The sequence below is a fragment of the Centropristis striata genome, chromosome 4 (assembly GCF_030273125.1).
Source record: "Centropristis striata isolate RG_2023a ecotype Rhode Island chromosome 4, C.striata_1.0, whole genome shotgun sequence".
Lineage (NCBI taxonomy): Eukaryota > Metazoa > Chordata > Actinopteri > Perciformes > Serranidae > Centropristis > Centropristis striata.
Genome location: NC_081520.1, coordinates 38,108,743 through 38,127,254, shown reverse-complemented (window position 1 = coordinate 38,127,254; position 18,512 = coordinate 38,108,743). Strand labels below are relative to the sequence as shown.

Here is an 18,512-nt window from a genome sequence, read left to right as displayed (position 1 = left end):
TGATAGATTGTTTATTTTAAAGCCCAACTGATACTGGATATTTGGTGTCGATACCAATATAAGGGAGTAAAACATTCCTATATCGGCCAATATACATATAGTAATGGAAAAAAATATTAGACCATTGTTTTCTTCAACTTCTTGTTCATAAGAGTTTAATTTATAAGAGCTGATATCTAGCCATTTTCCATGGCTTTCTTGATAATGATTTTGGTTATAATCAAGAAAAGCATGGAAAATGGCTAGATATCAGCTCTTATAAATTAAACTCTTATGGGCTATTTTTCTGTGTTATCATTATATTTGTCCAAACAAATGTACCATTAGTTGTACCAAGCATTAAACTGAACAAGAAATTGAAGAAAACAATGGTATAATATTTTTTTCCTTGACTGTACATGTAACATTACCACTTAGACCAATGTTATAACTTATAGGAGGATTGGAAGTAGTTGTCTGTTTTCTGTTGCATAATTCAAATGTTGATGTGTGTTTATACATTTTATTTTTGTGCTGGGTTATATATTTCTCTTCTATTTCAGTCTCTTCACTGGCTCCCTGTTGCATACAGGATTCCGTTTAAAATTCTTACTCTCACGTATAGAGCATTACATGTTGAGGCTACCCTATATATTGTTGAACTACTGTACCCTTATATGTCATTTGGGTCTATTAGGTCAAACCCACTACATCTTCTGTCTGTTCCACGTACCCGTCTGAAAACACATGGTGATCGATCATTTGAATATGTTGCACCCTAACTTCGGAATTATCTGCCTCGACCCCTACAGTGTGCTATTTCTGTGGACTCTTTAAAATCACCTTTAGAACTAATGTAACTGTATCCCAAATCAGACACCATTTGGCTAAGATTCTATCAAAATTTCACATTAACTACTAATATAAATGACGTGTTATGCTTCCAATTAATTAAATGGTGTGAAACTAAAGTCTAACTTCTTATCTTTTGAACTGTATATTGTTTTAACAGTGTAAGTTAGCAAAAGAACGCTAACGCCGGTGAATTAGCCGTGTGCTAACTGTATACCAAATCGGACACTTGAATCTCCTCACTGTAAAACAATGGGGGCTGCTGAGTTTTTTCGGGGGAAATTGGATGTTAAGCCAAATAAATAACACCGTTATCAACCATTGTTAACAACACACCTGGACCATACTTCTGTCCTTCACAATAAAATACAGTACAGTAAGTACAGTACAGTCTCATCAGTTACTTTCGTATTATAATTAGACATGTAAATCTCCATGTAGATAAATTAAATTTCACACATAGATTGTTAAATATGTATGAATCAATGATACCTACACTGATGGTGGCGATCTTATTCTAAATGACCGTGAAAACACCGGGAAGTGCGGCATTGCAGATGTGTCCGATTTGGGATACAGTAACGAACGGTGTCCGATTTTGGATACAGTTTCTATATCTTTTTAGACAGGTGTTGTATGTTCCCCTTATTTTTTTGTAAATCACTTTGTGATTTTATCTGTGAAAAGTGCTCTATAAATAAACTTTACTTACTTACTTACTTACTTATATTTAACCCACAGTGAGGTGTCTTTAAGCTCTTTTATTGTGTTGAATGACATTATAGAGCTTACATCACTGATTGCAGTTTCTTTTTCTCTTGTTTTGTTCTGCATGCCACAGGATTATAAATCAGAGCATGTATTGCTGGATAAACTTTGTGATGACACTGTTTCTAAATTACCCAAGCTTTTTTTTTGCAATATATTCAGTAAAAAGACAGTTTTCCTATCAGCAAATATTGGACAATATTTACGCAGGTACAGTATATTGTAGGCCAATACTGGCCAATAAAATCAGCCAAACAATACATTGGCTTGGCTCTAGTTAATTCAGACTGACACATACACACAGACTGACCCCGTGAGCCTGCAGTAATCTGAGGGCCATCAGTGATGTTATCCTCCTCATCACACTCCTGTCCTTCCTGTCTTCTTCCTCCAACTAAAGGTTTTATCTGTTTACTGTCTGTTCCTTGCCACAGCCATTCAATATCCTTGTCCTCGTGGAGATGGCACACCGTCCAGGTTCCTCAGAGAGGGACACCAAATCCTTTATTATCTTCTCAAAATTTGACCTCAAAGAGAGAGAATAAGAATGAGAGAGGGGCAGTGAAGGATGATGTGGAGGGAAAGAAAGAGATACATTAGCCTTGTCTTTCTTTGTGCTTTTCACTTCCACTGCACCTTGAATAACTCAGGGAAGACAGGCTAAAAGAAAGTAGAGGACAGGTGGAGATGTTAACTGAAGATTTCTGTTCTGAACTTTGAATCTCAAGCAGAAAAAGATCTGCTGAAGAAAAAACATTCACATTTAACTGCAGCCAACCTTCTGGAGAATTTGAATAAATCCATCAGTCAAGAAAATGAAAAAGAATAACAAATGAAAACCAATCTCCACCTCTGCAGAAATTATGTATCAGCCACTGAGGGATTTTGTTTACTCTCTCTCACATCTGAATGTGTATTTTTTCTCCTGATTGTGTCTCGCCGCTCTGCAGAACTCTCGCTACCAGACCTACCAGCGCATGTGGAACTTCATGCACTCGAAGCAGCCCAGTGTGTTTGTGAAGAGCACGGAGGAGGGCATCGCCCGTGTCCTCAACTCCAACTATGCCTACTTGCTAGAGAGCACCATGAACGAGTACTACCGCCAGAGGAACTGCAACCTGACTCAGATTGGAGGACTGTTGGACACCAAGGGCTACGGCATCGGCATGCCGCTGGGTGAGTGGAGGAAGAACAATTACAAGTTACAGAAGAGAAAAGGAGAACTTCTCAGTTAAACAGCATTTAAAGACCTTTGGATCAATTTCTCCAGTCTGAATTAGTTGATAAGTTCAGTTGATTGGGCAGTCTATGGCCAAGAGGTTAGGAATCAGACTTGCAACTGGCGAGTAGCCGGTTCGAATCCCGGTACTGACAGGTCTAGGACTGAATTGCCCTTGAGCAAGGCACCTAACCCCCCTGCACAGCTCCCCGGGCACAGTAATGTGCTGCCCACTGCTCGTTGCACGTGCTGCCCACTGCTCCTTGCGTGTTCACTTGTGTGTAAAAAAAACAAAGGATGGGTTAAATGCAGAGGTTGAATATCCCCATTGTGGGATTAATAAAGTATTCTTCTTCTTCTTCTTCTTAAATTTGTAAACCCCTTGGGTCGGTTTCCTTGAAACTAGAGAGAAACAATATGAGAACATTTACTCTTTTTATTGGTCAGATGTGTATGGTACAAGAGGTAAAAAAGTAATACAGGGAAAAGGGTCCTGTGTTCTGGACTAGTGCATATTTCTATGAGAGAAACACTGTCGTGCAAATGTCCAGCACACTGCTACAACTACACACGCTGCCACATACCAGAATGTAAAGCAAACCTGGCTACTGGAGCCATTCTGCTTAATCTTGCAGAGTATATTTTTCTATTTGGGTCAGACCAAGGTCGGATCATGTTCCCACTTAGCCTGTCCTCCTGTCAAAACCTCAATATAGGTCGTGTGTACAGGCAGCAAAAAACTAGCTAATTTCACCGTCCATTGCCATCTTGCTGACGTAATAGTGATTGACAGCCAAGAAACTGACTTTCACTCGGGAGAGCGGGGTTCGTGTCCTTTGTGAAACAAAAATAAACCATTTTTAACTTAAGTTACGTTCTTTACATAAGTTACAGGAATCACGTTTTTGAACGTAACGTTTTTATGTAAATTGTGGCAGTCACGTGACCCTTGTAACTACCTAATTTCCGGGATTTACGTACATTGATTTACTGTTAAAACTATCTTTTATAACGCCTTACCAGAAGGTTTTTGCCCTAAACCTAAGGTCAGTGGTTGTACAACATAAATCCACAGAAACTGCGGCCTCCGTACTTGTGTGCTATTTTTAGAACACACCGTTGTACTGCAAGCCGCGCCGCGATAGGTTAATATGTGCCGTGAAATGCGAGCCGAGATACGTGCCTGCATGCCGTAATTTGTGGTACACACAACCTATTCTGCCGTTTATGATGGAGAACTTGTTGTCCCACTACAAACAAATTGCTCCAGAGTTCATTTGGGACCAGACTGTGACCATGTGGTGTTTTTTTGCCCAGATGGGTAGTAAACGAACCAGAGTCTGGGCTGAAAAGCACTTAGGACAGAAGACTTTTTGAAGCAGTAAAGGGAAAAAAGTTGAAAAGGAGTGTAAAATGAAGGCAGCAGAGGACAAAACTGATGGTTTTGCTCAGATACGCTGTATAATTTATATTGAAACTAAGAAGAGAGAAGAGCAGGGGCATTATTGAAGGATACGCCCTAAATGTTGAATTGAAGAGTTAAAGTAAAGTCTCGACAAAGCCAAACCATGAGGGAAAAATGATGCAAAAAGTGAGAAACTGAAGGAGACTTTCAGCTAGATTTTAATAGAGCGGCTGTTTCCATGCTGTGATGGGAGAAGAGATGACGAGAGAAAGGGAATTTGAAATATTGTTCCTGTTGAATGTGGAACTGTTGCTGAACAACCCGCTTTGCTGCTCTGAGAGTATAAACACAAGGTTTACTTACACTTTGATCTCAGCCCGAGTCAATCTTCAGACGTAGATGAAAAACACACCTTAAAGTAAACAAGATTAATTTCAATTCGTTTGATCTTTAGAGGATAGATAAACCCACTCTTTAGCGTCTGACGTTCCACACCGCATACTGTGATGTGACCCCGAGAACACTGCAAAGTCCCAGTAAGCTCCGTAATCTTATATTTGAGATTTTATTTTTTGTTCTTCTAATAGGGTGACATTATTTCACATTCAGCACGGCGAATCGGAAGAAAAGGTTATGAAAATGTCATTTGATTTGACAAGTTGAGTGTGTTTGAACCGGAAACTTGTAGATTTTACAGTCTGAAGGTTCACATATAAAGGAATCTTTGGGGATTTTTTGAAGTGAAGTTGTAGGAGGCACGTATCAGTCAGTTTATTACCTACTGTAGATGGCAAGCAGGAGAACCAACACTGAAACTAAGCAATGTAGTGCTGTGGACGAGGCAACAGCAAAACCTATTTTTTCCACCTAGAAAAAGAATATGATGTGTGTCCTATATTAAGAAAAATTTTCACAGCTCCACCTTGCCATTAGACAGCCTTTAGGTGGGGGGAAAAATCAATACAGCATAGTATCACGATATTTTGCGTTGGCAATATGGACAATATTATATTGATTGATGGCTGCAAGGAATCGATATTTAGCGTTTATTTAGCATCAGTATTTTCGCTGTTTTGTTTTTTCCAAAGCCATAGCGGGCTCACTTTTAGGGATATACTGGAGATACTGGTATCATGTGAAACTAGAAGATTTAAGGAATCGTAATATTGTGTCGAGAAGTTGTCAAAATAACGCTGCAAAGTTAAGCTATTTTCATTTCATTCATGTTTCATTCAAAAAAAATTGGAGCAGTGAAGCTTAAAGTTGAGGAAAGTTTGATAAAACGCTGCCGTTGTTGTCGTCCATACATGTTTGATATCAGTTCAGTTCAGTTTGACTGAATATTTTCTTGGTCAATCTGTGGGTTTGACTCTCATTGTGAGAATGAAGTGAGATGAATAGACTGAGAATTTTCTTACGTTCCTTTAAATTACAACTATACCTATATAACTACCATGATATTACATTGATGTGTTTTTACAGTACAAAACGCATGAAGTACACTTGAGTGGACAAATAAATATTTCTTTATAGAATAAAGATAGAAAAAATATTTTTTTCAAACCTTGTTTTACATCCCTAAGGATGTATAAAAATACTCCTGATTGAGTTTATCATAAATCATGCATGAGAGGGTTAAATTTAATTTTGTGGACACAAAATGCAGTTAAACAGTTAAATCGCAATACATTGTATCGCAATATTCACCATATTATAAAATCCTTAAAATTGCAATAATATCATATCGGGATAAAATCATATCATGGGGCCTCTGCTGCTTCACACCTTTAGCATTTACCAACAGACAACTGAAGCTGTTATTCTCTCTTAAAGCCACCAGACTCCTTTGACAAAAACAGTAATTGTAACTTGCAGAACACAGGAGTTGCTGGTCTACTGCTGCCTCAATCCATCAGTTTCTAGTGCTTATGTGCAGACGACAGCTTTAGCCGAAGGCATTATGTCGTCGTGCTGTTTGCATGTTTGTGTGTCCATCCGTCCACCCTGTCACATTCTTGTAAACATGAAATCTCACGAATGTTTGGAAGGAATTCTTTTCAACACTCACTTAGACTCAAAGGTCAAATTTCGGAGGTCAAAATTGAAGGTCAGTGTGATCTCACAAAATAAACTTTTGGCCACAACTCAAGAATTCATACACAAATGATGACACATCTCACAAAAAAATTCAAAAGTGATTTAAAAAACATGTAAAGTTCAGCCTCAAGCTGACGTCATAATAATCTGCAAGAAAAACAGTTTTCTGGCCGTAATTTAGCAGCATAACTCAGAAACAGAAGGGGAGACATTTGGTCAGATGCTGAATTGGTGACTGTATTGAACTTCTGTGCCTCCGGGTTGACCGTGCATGTGAAGCATCCAAGTTTTATGATTTGTAGCTTCTTTGCAAGCAGCATCCATATTTGAGTCATTGTCTATGTCAGGGGTAAGTCAACGGCAGCTCCGGAGCCACATGTTGCTCTTCAGGCAGTCTGCGGTGGCTCCTTGTGGATGTGAGAAAAAAAAGTATACAAAATGAAATGTTTATCTTATTTTTATATTTATTTGTATTTATTAGTGGTGTAGACCCAAAGCAATTTGTATTCTTCTAATTAATTTTAATTAAAATTGTATTCTTATAATTTTTATAATATGTAGTTTTATACGGCATTGGAAAAAAAAACATTCTAACATTTTAGTCACCAAAAATATGCACCATAGCTTATGAAAGTCTACAGCCCGACACCTTAACCTCTAAATTATGCCAACTTCAAGTCTAGTTTTGAGTTTCTCTAGCTATGCTAGCTTTTGATTCCAAATCTCCTGAGATATTTCTTCAGTGTCTGGCCTCTCATTTGCACTTCATTCTGACAAAATCAAATTAATAAATGCTCATTATGACCTATTAGTAATCTTGGTTGGCTGATTTTGAGTTAGAGGCTGGTTTATCTTCATAGTAAGGCTAAAAATAAGGTTTGTGGCTCCATTACGACATTGTTTCTCTTATTTTTGCCAACAATGGCTTTTGCTGGTAAAGGACCCTTGGTCTATATAAACGGGTCTGCACATTAAAATATGTTTTCTGCTGCCCCCGTCCACGGCATTTAGCTCCCATGTCAGTACTCCTGTCTGCTTCTTCAAACTAGGGGCATGCCGACAACAGTATGTGATTTAATACGCTCACTATGGATAAGTACCTCCTACAACTCCACTTCAATAAATCTAAACTATCCCTTTAAGTTGGAGTACCTCGTTAGGAGTTTTTTTTTTTTTTACAGTGTGCAGGTGTGAGCTCTGCCCCTCTCTTCCCTGCAGGGTCAGTGTACCGTGATGAGTTTGACCTGGCCATCCTCAAACTGCAGGAGGACAATCGTTTGGAGATCCTCAAGAGGAAGTGGTGGGATGGTGGCAAGTGTCCAAAGGAAGAGGACCACCGTGCCAAAGGTTCGTCTCCGGTTAATCCTCATCTGCTTGTTCTTCAGCTCCACTCCAGCTTGTCAGACCACGTGTTTGGAACAACATTTCAGTTATTTTTCTCCTATTTTTTCTTCCTGTTGTCTCACACTCCTACCATATTCTTTTTTTTTGTGATCAATTATTTTTATTTTCAAAAGAGAAGGGCATGAAACAAGTCAAATACAGTAATACAACAAGTAGTATTCACTTCCCTTTACCCACCCACCCCTCCCGAAATACCCTCCCAGGTTAGCGACATCCCCCCTCCCTTGATATCCCAAAAAGATCTTCTACATTACATACAGCATACATCACATAGTACATAAGTCATATCATGTCCTATAGGCCAAAGTAAGTGCATGAAAATAAACAAAAAATTACATATATTTCAAGTAAAGATATATTTCTCAACTCAGTAAATCTTTAACCATTGCCACTGCAGAGGTCCAGGTTTGGATTGTTTTCTGACTAGCTCCATGCATTTTTGCCACAGACAACTCCATATAGAGTATGCTCAAAAATGATTGTAACCACTGGGTGCGTGTGAGTGTGTGGGGGGGCTTCCAGCGCAAGGCCAGCATTTTCTTAGCTGCAGTCAGCCCCGCTAATAGAGTGCGGGTCCGAGCAGATGAGGTGTCATTTAGAAGTAGTATTGTAGGAGAACATGGTTTGTCTACCTCCAATAGGCCTGATAAAGTGGAAGATATCAACTTCCAAAAAAACGCCACATCAGAGCACTCCCAGTACATATCGTTAGCCTCATAGCATATTTGCCTAAGTCATATTTGAGCGTTTCGGAAAACAAGAAAAAAACGATACATACATCACACCGGTCTTTTTTTGGAACGAACACAGAGTACTTCTGCTCACTGAACGCTATTCCGAAAATATGAACAGGTTCACTGCAAAAACTCAAAATCTAACCAAGAATACTTATCTTATATCTTGTCAAAATGTCTTATTTCTAGTCAAAACAAATCTCTTTACACTTACAATAAAAAGTGTTTTGCTAGCGTTGACATCACTTCATCATACCTTGTCGCAGAAATGTGATTAAAAGTAAAAACACACTTCTCCTTATCCCTTTGATTGACTTAAAGTACATTTATTGTCTAGAAAGTTGAAGAAACATGAAATACCTTACCAGATTAATCAAAGAGAAGACTTAATACTTCACTTGTGGTCAGCAGAGCCCTCTTTGTCATGCGGTTGGCCATGTTTTTTATGTAGTGGCAAAAATGCCACACAATGTCAAAGAGATGACTAAGGCAGAAAGTGATTTTGGACTCTAACAAGTGTTCTGATAGGCTGAGGGCATAGGCAATAAGGCAGAAAGATGCAGCAGTAGTAGGAGAGTATATCACAATTTGGCCAAAAAATGACTTAGGCAATTATGCAATGAGGCTAACGATATGTAAGAATGATCCTACATGGCCCACAGAACATAGATCACAAATAGACGAATGTATGATCTTCATGAAGTACCTCTTTCTTGGTGTTAGATACATTCTATGTATGAGTTTGAAGTGTATACGTTTATGATTAAGATTCTTTGATGTTTGGTCTAAATTACTCCTACCATATTCTGTCGTCTCCAGGTCTGGGCATGGAGAACATCGGCGGTATCTTTGTGGTGCTGGTGTGTGGCCTGCTGGTGGCTATCTTCATGGCCGTGCTGGAGTTTGTCTGGATGTTAAGACAGGCACCAGGAAATGAGGTGAGAGAGGGCTATCTAACCTGCATCTGCTTTGTCTCCCTCTCCTCTCCCTGGCACCCTCCCCCTCGTGGAGCTGCTAGGCTTTCCCACACTGCACAGCTTTGACAGGAAGTGTAGCAGGCGTCTCCGTCTTCCTCTGGGTTCTACTTGACACCCAGCCTTCCTCCGTCCAGCCTATGTGACATAATCAGCACAAAACCAAAGATATACCTCACTTATACCTCACTCAGAGTACATGCATATATTAATGATTTTCTATTTTTAGCAGTAGATTCATACATATATCTATATATTTCATAGACTATTGTACATAATATAGAATATTGAATGTAGTTCAAACCTATTGGTGGTGAATACATGCTTACAGGGTGCTGCCAATTAGAGTTTACTCATACAAATAACTGTGCTTGTTTAATCTCAGCCTTAATCTGATTATCTTTTTGCTTAAAAGTTGCTGGGCATTGTGTGCACATCTTCGCTCACAATCCAATCGTCAGAGATCAGAAGTCATTCATTCCATCAGAGGGTGAATGATGGACAGTAATGGATTAGTTGTGGCCGTCAACCAGATGTGGGAAGTAAAAAAAGGGAAGATTGGTTTTTAAATGAAAGATTTCTACATAATATAGATTAAAAAAAATATTTTTTACTGTGAGAAGTCACACAGATAGTGTGTGATTATTATAATCCTAAAAACTGTGTAATCTTATACATTTTAATGTAGCTTAATCTGAAGTGGGGTCTAGAAAGTAATATGAGGAGTGTGTCCTGTCTGCTGCTGTACGTAGAGGTGTTTTCATCAGAAAAAAAGGTTAATTTAGATTTCCAGGAAATCCTCAGTTTTGTCAGTGAAGGAGCTCTGTTGCGCTGCGACGATATAAACTATAAAAATGGTCAAGTAGAGAAAGATGTGCATGCAGTTGTTTTAATTATATCTGATGTGATTCCTTTAAGATACTTGATAATTGTCTTAACAAATGGACTCCGCACTGTGATTTTAATTCAATAAACATTCAGAATGTGAAAGTCAAAAACTCATGTGATTTCTTCTTTTTGAGCAGCATAGATTGATGTTTTACTCTATCTGTGTGTGTGCGTGTGCGTGTGCGCGCGTGTGTGTGTGTGTGTGTGTGTGTGTGTGTGTGTGTATTTGTGTGTATTTGTGTTTATGCGTGTGTATAGTTGTTACAGTCTCTTCATGTCTGTCATTGTAATAATTTGAGTTCACATACTGTAGACACCCAGCTCCATCATCAGTCCAGGAGATAAAGTGTGTGTGTTTCATGTCTGTGTGTGTCTTAAAAGTAAGTTTAATACATTCCTTATGTATGTGTGTTGGTATTCTTACTAGTGGCTGTTAAAGCTACATTGTCTCTGTTGTTCCTGCTGTACAATGATTGTAAAGACGACATATATGTGTTTTGTGTCTGTGATGTTCAGTCAGTCAGTCAGTGAGTTGTCCGGCCTCTCTCCCTCTCTCTCTCCCTCTCTTATCCCCCTCTCCCCTATCTTTTTCTCCCTGTTTGTGTGCTTTCAGCAGTCAGTGTGTGAGGAGATGCTGCGGGAGCTCCACGGGATCGTCTTGTGCCGCGACAGCCTGCAGGTGAGGCGCCGGCGGGCGGCTTCGATGCTGCGGCCGCGGCCCTTACCCCTGGAGGAGCGCCGGGCCCGAGCTGCCGCCGTCAGCCTCAGCAACGGCAAGCTGTGCGGGGGCACCGGACTGCCTGAACCCCTCTCCCACAGACTGGCGCAGGAGGCGGCCTTGGTGGCGAGGGGTTGCAGCCATATCCGCATTTGCCCCGAGTGCCGGCGCTTCCAGGGACTGAGGATGCGTCCTGGAGGGGCCACTGGGGCCCTCCCTTCTCCCACACACAGTGAGGAGAGCATAGAGTGGGACAAGACCACAAATAGCAGTGAACCTGAATAACGCCAGGCGATTCTAACAGGACTGACTTTCCCTCTCTTCTTTCCAGGGATCAAAGATTACACGGTATTTTGATTCAGCCATTCGGAGCTTGATCTTTAAGGGCAGGACGGTGCTGTGAACTCTGTTTTGCCCGAGAGGCAACAGCCAGTAGTCAGTTTTAGAGTCTCCTTGGGTGAATTTTTTCCTCGGGTCATAGGAGAAACTGATGAGTCTGTCTCGTTGTGGTCTGTCCCTGTTGGCCCTCTGTACTGTGTCAAACAGGACGGACAAAAACAGCTACGGGGCATTTGTACTATGCAGTATTTTCAGTCATTTATCATTGTGCTGTTTCTTTTTTTCCCCTTTTTAAATTATTTCTGTCCTCTGTTGGATTATAAGTACTGAATATTGTTATTCTATTGTTCTTAAAAAAAAAAAAAAAACTTTAAACAAGTTCCTTTTTTATCTGACAATTTACTGTATGAAGGTATATTGCCTCTGAAGAGCTGCAAAGATGAACAGACTAATGCAAGGTCATCCTTCAAACCCTTTTATTTTGAAAGTGCCAAAAACCATAAGTATTATCTTGTGGCTGAAGAAAGCACCACAGCCTTGAGAAGACAACAAACTCAACTGAACCTACAAAACAAACAAACAAAGACACACGGACTGCTTTTATAGTAGTGATATTCTATTAAAAAAATGTTTTAACTGTTGGTATCTCTGAAAGACAGCGATGCATGTCCAGAGGTGTTGGCAGGTGCTCTTAGAATGATTAATTGCTTGATGGTGGCTGAGTAGCTGAAAGAATGATTTCCTGTTTTGAATACCTGCTTAAAAACATGATGGATACACACACAAAGACATCCATTAATTTCCCTCTTTCTCTGTGTCTTGACATTACTTTCTCCTCCATCTGTCTTTGAAACCATGACACATTTATTGTCTCATCACCTGTCCTTTTTATGATCTCTCACAACAACATACACACAGCCTCCTGTGCATCCCGTAACAGATGAGATGAGGTATATTATATCAGAGCCAACTGAAAACATAAAATCTCCAGTAGAGCAAAAGTGTTTTAATATCCGCAGTTGATTTGAATTCTTTTAAAATGTCAAGGCAGTTAAACCTTTACTGAATGTGATGTTTTACACACTGCTTCGAGGGGTATTTCAGTTTGGATCAGCCGAGATGCTCTCTGACATTTTCATACTTTTATTTTTGTAAAAACCCAAACCAAACAAAGAATATATTAATCAGGTCTGTTAAGGCACAGACATATAATGCAAACTGATGACGAACATAACTGAAATACTGGTTGGTTGTATTCATCATTTGCATTACATCAACCATTCCTCCAGCAGTGAAACAATGAGGACAAACCTGCAGCAACAGGGGTCTGACTTCCTGCAGAGACGGCCGGTTTGAAGGTTTTACTGTATGATAGTCTGACTGTTGCACATCGGGAATCAACGGTCATCCACCTGTCTTCACTGCTACTTGCTTATGTCTGATGTGTCCATCATTTAAAATCTACCCATCAGACTCTGTCAGTCATCATCCCTCAGAACTAGGCCACAGACTCCACACAGCTCCAAGGTGCCGCCGCAGCATCTCTCTTGTACTTGTATTAGCCACGTTCACTTTCTATCTTCATCATTTCTCACCTGCAGGTTGTCGTAGTTAGAAATTCTCTGCATATGATCGTTTAAACCTGGAAAAGGAGTGAATTTTAAAGGTGTGCAACCTGTTTTTTATATTTCACATAAACACAGTTGGTCACACCTCACTGTTGTAAAGATCATCGTAAGGTACCTACACAAACCCAAACCTCCATTCAAATCCAATTTCTGTTTGCAAGCAACACTCAGAACCTCTCCATACAAAGTTCTTTTTTAAAACAGCAAAAGGAAAAATAAACTTGAAATGATAACAATCAAAACTAGAAATAATTTATAGGGGATTTCGACCAGAGCCGGTGCCCAATTGTGAACTGGTCCTTTGGATTTCCACCGCCAAATAGCCGGCTCCCGGCCTGGAAAACTGGTTCCACAACTGCACCAACTCTTTGCTGGGCTGGAACCGCAAACCACCACGTCAGGGGCTGGGGGTGGGGCTATCTGACCAGCAAGACCAACTCAGTGCCATTGAGAGAGACCAACTAAAACTTGTATCATTCATTTATTTGATTTGTTTATCTTTAGCAATGTGATTGATACGAGCAAGCTAGCGTGCTAACATTAGTGGGCTAGCAAGACCAAGACCAACTCAGTGCCACTGAGAGAGACCAACTAAAACATGTATCATTCATTTATTTGTTTAACTGCAATGTGATTGATACAGGCAAGCTAGCGTGCTAACATTAGCCGGGGCTAGTGTTAGCTTACAACAAAGTCCAACATTAACATCTTACGTTCAGTGTTAAAAGGAATATATTTGGCGTCCATAGTGATCAAATGAGCAGCACAGATGTGTTGTAGAGACATGTAGTCTGCCTTTGGTATTATACTTGCCGAGAGGGCAGAGACATATATAGACATAAGCAGTGACATGGCTCTAAAGCCTGTGGGAAAGCAAACCGGGCCGGGAACTGGCTCTGGTCGAAAAAGGGTATAAATGCCAACCAATCAGTCAAGTTGTATGGATCCATGTCCGCCCAGACTCGTAGAGTAGACAAATCAAATATGGACGTTGCTGCAAAGAAGCTAGAAATTCTTAAAACACTGATTAATTAATTACCCACATCTTCAATCAGGCAGCACAGAAAATTTAAACAATCACCACAGTTTCATGGTGACTTGACACCCGATTAGCGTCACCAATTCGGTATCCAACCAAATGTCTCCCCCTTTGTTAATGAGTAATAAATAACTGCCAGAAAAATGTTTGCAGAACATTTTGATGTCACATTGACCCTTGAACTTTTGAATATAAAATGTCATCACTTCATCGTTTTATCCTATAGCGTATGAATTCTTGAGTAATGGCCAAAGCTGTGTTTTGTGAGGTCACAGTGACTTTGACCTTTGACCTCCAAATCTAATCAGGGGCACGTTCAGTCTGAAAAGGGTGTTCACCATTTTACTACAGTTTCTGGGATGGATAAACTTGTATAAATACTTGAAAGAAAAAGATCAAAAAGTCTTCAAAAATGAACCCACAATATTGCCTCTCTATTGACCATCTCTCTCATGAAATTGTGATCATTAATGGAGAAATAAGTTAAAGAATGATGAGATTTTCATTTAAAGAAATGTCTGATTTGTCACTATACTTAAACGAGGTACATGACTGCTAGCCTTTTGAGGAAACTGTTACTAAGGCCAAACAAATAAAAGAGAGATGACTGCGGACACTGACACATTTTAAAAAAGTAAAAAAAAATCACCATTGGTGTAGCAAACAAAACAGAACAAAAATGCTCCCCCTATATTTAAATGTACAATCTTGAAGACTTCTAAGATACAATTTAAAAAGTGAATTTCTTTGCAAAGTAATTAATCAGAATTAGCATCCTACATTTGTAAAATGTGTTTTTGTAGATCATGATAATTGTTTTGATCTCAGACACATATGTGAGTGATCAAACTGTCACCTTGTTGTTGCATCATTCTGTCATTTGTTTTCACATTTCATATGCATAGATATGAGTTCACCCAAACTGCCTAAACCAGGGGTGTCAAACATGGGGCCCGCAGTCCAGAACCAGCCCGCCAAAGGGTCCAAAACAGCCCACTGGATGACTCTGCAAAGTTTTTAAAATGTAGAGGAGTCAGTAATTACAATTTCTCAATAAAATGCAATGCTATTCCTTTTTTTCCATTGGTTACCCAATTATAGATCCCACATGCTGACGTACAGGCTACATGGTCCAACACTGTCACGCGTAGTCTACTGTTCATGCAGGAGTCGCAGCTGAAAAATGTCCTTGAGTGTTGGGTTTTATAGAAGAAAAAGAGCAGGAAAGTAAAATGCTGCTCCAGAAAAATTATCATTTAGTGTGGTCACATTTAAATATATTAAACACTGTGCAAAAATAATGTAAATCAGCAGCTTCATAACAAAAGAAACAATATTGTTGGAACTCTATTGAAGGCACAGACAAATCTTTGGATTTGTAAGGTGGGGGATAACTTAACCTGCTTCCTCAATAACTTCCACTTTAGTTTTTTTAGTGTGGTGATGCCAGCATTATGACACAGAAGTGGAAAATACAGGAAATTTAAATAATTTCTTGATCTCAACAAGTTGTTTGAATCATAAAGACGCAAAAATACTTCATTGTTGTACAGTTCCAAAATACATGACTTGTTTTGTGCCTTTGTAAAATTACTGTGATCATTTTGAGAATGTACTTCTTTACACAACAAGACAGGTAAACATTTAGAGCTGTTGTCATTTATACACTGCAAATTATTTGTGTCTTACCAAGATAAAAAAAAAACAACAACAACTTAGATTTAGAAGTGTTAGATAATTTATCTTATTTTAAGTGTTCAACATGCTTATTTCTAGATTTAACAATCTTAATTTTAGACATCTTGTCAAGTGAAATTATCTGTCCATGCAGCAAGATAATTTCCCTCAGACTGAGTGTTTTTATCTTGTTTTTAGACACTCCTTTTTTGCAGTGTAGGTTTAACCGTTCTGGCCCACTTGAGATCAAATTGGGCCACATGTGGCCCACAAACTAAGATGAGTTTGACACCCCTGTGCTAAACTTTACTTTTCAAGCAACTGTTGTTGCATATATGGCCGTGATTGTTATGCTGTTTCATAAGCTGGTGAACATGTGAAACTGTGGTGGCTCAACCGCTAACAGACCTGGTGGGAACTGCAGCACAATTGTACTAATGCAGAGTGAATTGGTGGTTGTGAACATTTGGGCGACTAGAATCAAAAGTGAGTGGAATTTATATTTGAGCGTTTTTTTCCCCACTTACAATGTCAGCTTGTCTGAAAAGTGCTTCAGGACTTCTGATAGTTTGTGATTCAGGTCTGCAGTGAGTCTGAACTCCCACAAGAACACATCAGTGTTTGAAACAGCATTGAATCTGCTTGATTTGACACCAAAAAGAAATTAATGGGATTCCCAGAGGCATTACGTTATCATCTGCTGAAGCGCCAATAGTGCCAATGCACCTAATCCTCAAGTAATGAACAAGTAATGTCCCACAGACGGTTTGTAAATACAGTACGATCAACAGGGTTCCCCAGTAATGGTCCAAAGTGTTGCTGTTGTTTTTTTATGACAGGTTGATTATGTTAATACAACAGATAGATACATACCTAGATGTTTGTTATGATTTATGGACACAGATTGTGAGCATAATGGCGAAAAACAAATCTTCACAGTCAGTCAGTGTTATCTTTCTATATGTCTTTATATAATAACTTGTTAAAGGCAAATTGCCAAGCAAATAGCAAAAAAAAAAGGTCCACATTTCATTACCAGTTTTATAAAAGAAGTTTCTACCCATTTGCTGACTGTCACTAAGAAACTCATGAGAGTAAGAAGGCTCTCGCTGCACCCGATGCTAACTTCTTAAACACTAAAAACATTTACAGGGGTGCTAAATCAAGCGTAGTTGGAATGAGATTGCCAATTACCTTGAAGGCATGGAGAGCAGTAGAGTACGAATTAAAACAAATCCCACTGAAACACTGGGCGACCTTCGCTGGGAGACCACTGAGAGAGATGGCAGGGTTTGGCTGCTATATTTTCTATGCTTTATTTTCTTATGTTGACATTTTTATTCCATTATAAATACATTTCTTAAAACAACCTCCGTTCTGTGGGGTTCTGGTTTTGTCTCTTCTTTATTCTGATGTATTTGACCTTCTGATCTGTCATGCTAAATAGCGTCTGAGTGCACTTTGTTTTTCTAGTTTTATTATTCAACCGGGAGAAATATTCAGACGGTGCACTTGGTTTGTTGTGACATGATACGCATGCAGGGAAGCAGTATGAGGATGTATGGGTTTGTGGCTGAGCAAACATGACGACTGTTGAGTGAACCAGAAGGAGCTCATGCATCTACCTCTCGTTTATCTCCCATAACTGAATTAATGTCTGCACCCTTGTGAATTTGTTGAACAGCTGAGAATTTGCGTTGGTGGGTAGACTAACGTAGGCTAATGAGTTTAACAACTCACTCATGGGCTATATACACATCCGCTCACCTGAAGTCCATCTATCACTGTGATTTTCAGTAGATATTTCTCTCCTCAGGATAGTGAGCCAACACACACAACAAGCTGCATCTGATTTAATTCAGCCTGCCTCTCCTCTCCTTGTTTCCTCTCCTCTTCCTCTCCTCTCCTTGACTCCTCTCCTTGACTCCTCTCCTCTCTTCTTCCTCTCCTCTCCTTGTCTCCTCTCCTTATCTCCTCTCCTCTTCCTCTCCTCTCCTTGACTCCTCTCCTTGACTCCTCTCCTCTCTTCTTCCTCTCCTCTCCTTGTCTCCTCTCCTCTTCCTCTCCTCTCCTTGTCTCCTCTCCTTTCTTTTCCCCTTCCTCTTCCTCTCCTCTCCTTGTCTCCTCTCCTTATCTCCTCTCTTCTTCCTCTCCTCTCCTTGTCTCCTCTCCTTATCTCCTCTCCTCTTCCTCTCCTCTCCTTGACTCCTCTCCTTGACTCCTCTCCTCTCTTCTTCCTCTCCTCTCCTTGACTCCTCTCCTCTTCCTCTCCTCTCCTTGTCTCCTCTCCTTTCTTTTCCCCTTCCTCTTCCTCTCCTCTCCTTGTCTCCTCTCCTTATCTCCTCTCCTCTTCCTCTCCTCTCCTTGACTCCTCTCCTCTTCCTCTCCTCTCCTTGTCTCCTCTCCTCTCCTTGTCTCCTCTCCTTTCTTTTCCCCTTCCTCTCCTTGTCTCCTCTCCTCTCCTTATCTCCTCTCCTTTCTTTTCCCCTTCCTCTTCCTCTCCTCTCCTTATCTCCTCTCCTTTCTTTTCCCCTTCCTCTTCCTCTCCTCTCCTTTCTTTTCCCCTTCCTCTCCCTCTCCTCTCCGAGTGCCTCTCTCACAATCTTTCCACTGCAGCATTAGAGATGACAAGTTTATTCTGTGCGTCACCAACCTGCATGTCACAGTGCATATCCTCAGCACACACACCCACATAACTCTTGCAAGACTGACACACGCACATAAACACTCAGCGCCACCTGTATGTCACTGCTTTGTCAAGTTTATTTCACCCTGCTCATGCTTCTCCTTC

The 18,512-nt window shown here is 40.0% G+C and overlaps 1 protein-coding gene across 1 annotated transcript in view; it reads left to right on the top strand.

Moving 5' to 3' along the window:
* Positions 1–13,485, top strand: part of grik4 (glutamate receptor, ionotropic, kainate 4) — a 441,808-nt gene extending 428,323 nt beyond the window's left edge. Inside the window, exons 18-21 of the mRNA XM_059330837.1 lie at positions 2,550–2,775; positions 7,539–7,667; positions 9,278–9,396; positions 10,934–13,485. Coding sequence (XP_059186820.1) covers positions 2,550–2,775; positions 7,539–7,667; positions 9,278–9,396; positions 10,934–11,323 — 864 coding nt within the window. The 3' untranslated portion in view covers positions 11,324–13,485. The remainder of the gene's footprint in view (positions 1–2,549; positions 2,776–7,538; positions 7,668–9,277; positions 9,397–10,933) is intronic.
* Positions 13,486–18,512: the final 5,027 nt, after the last annotated feature.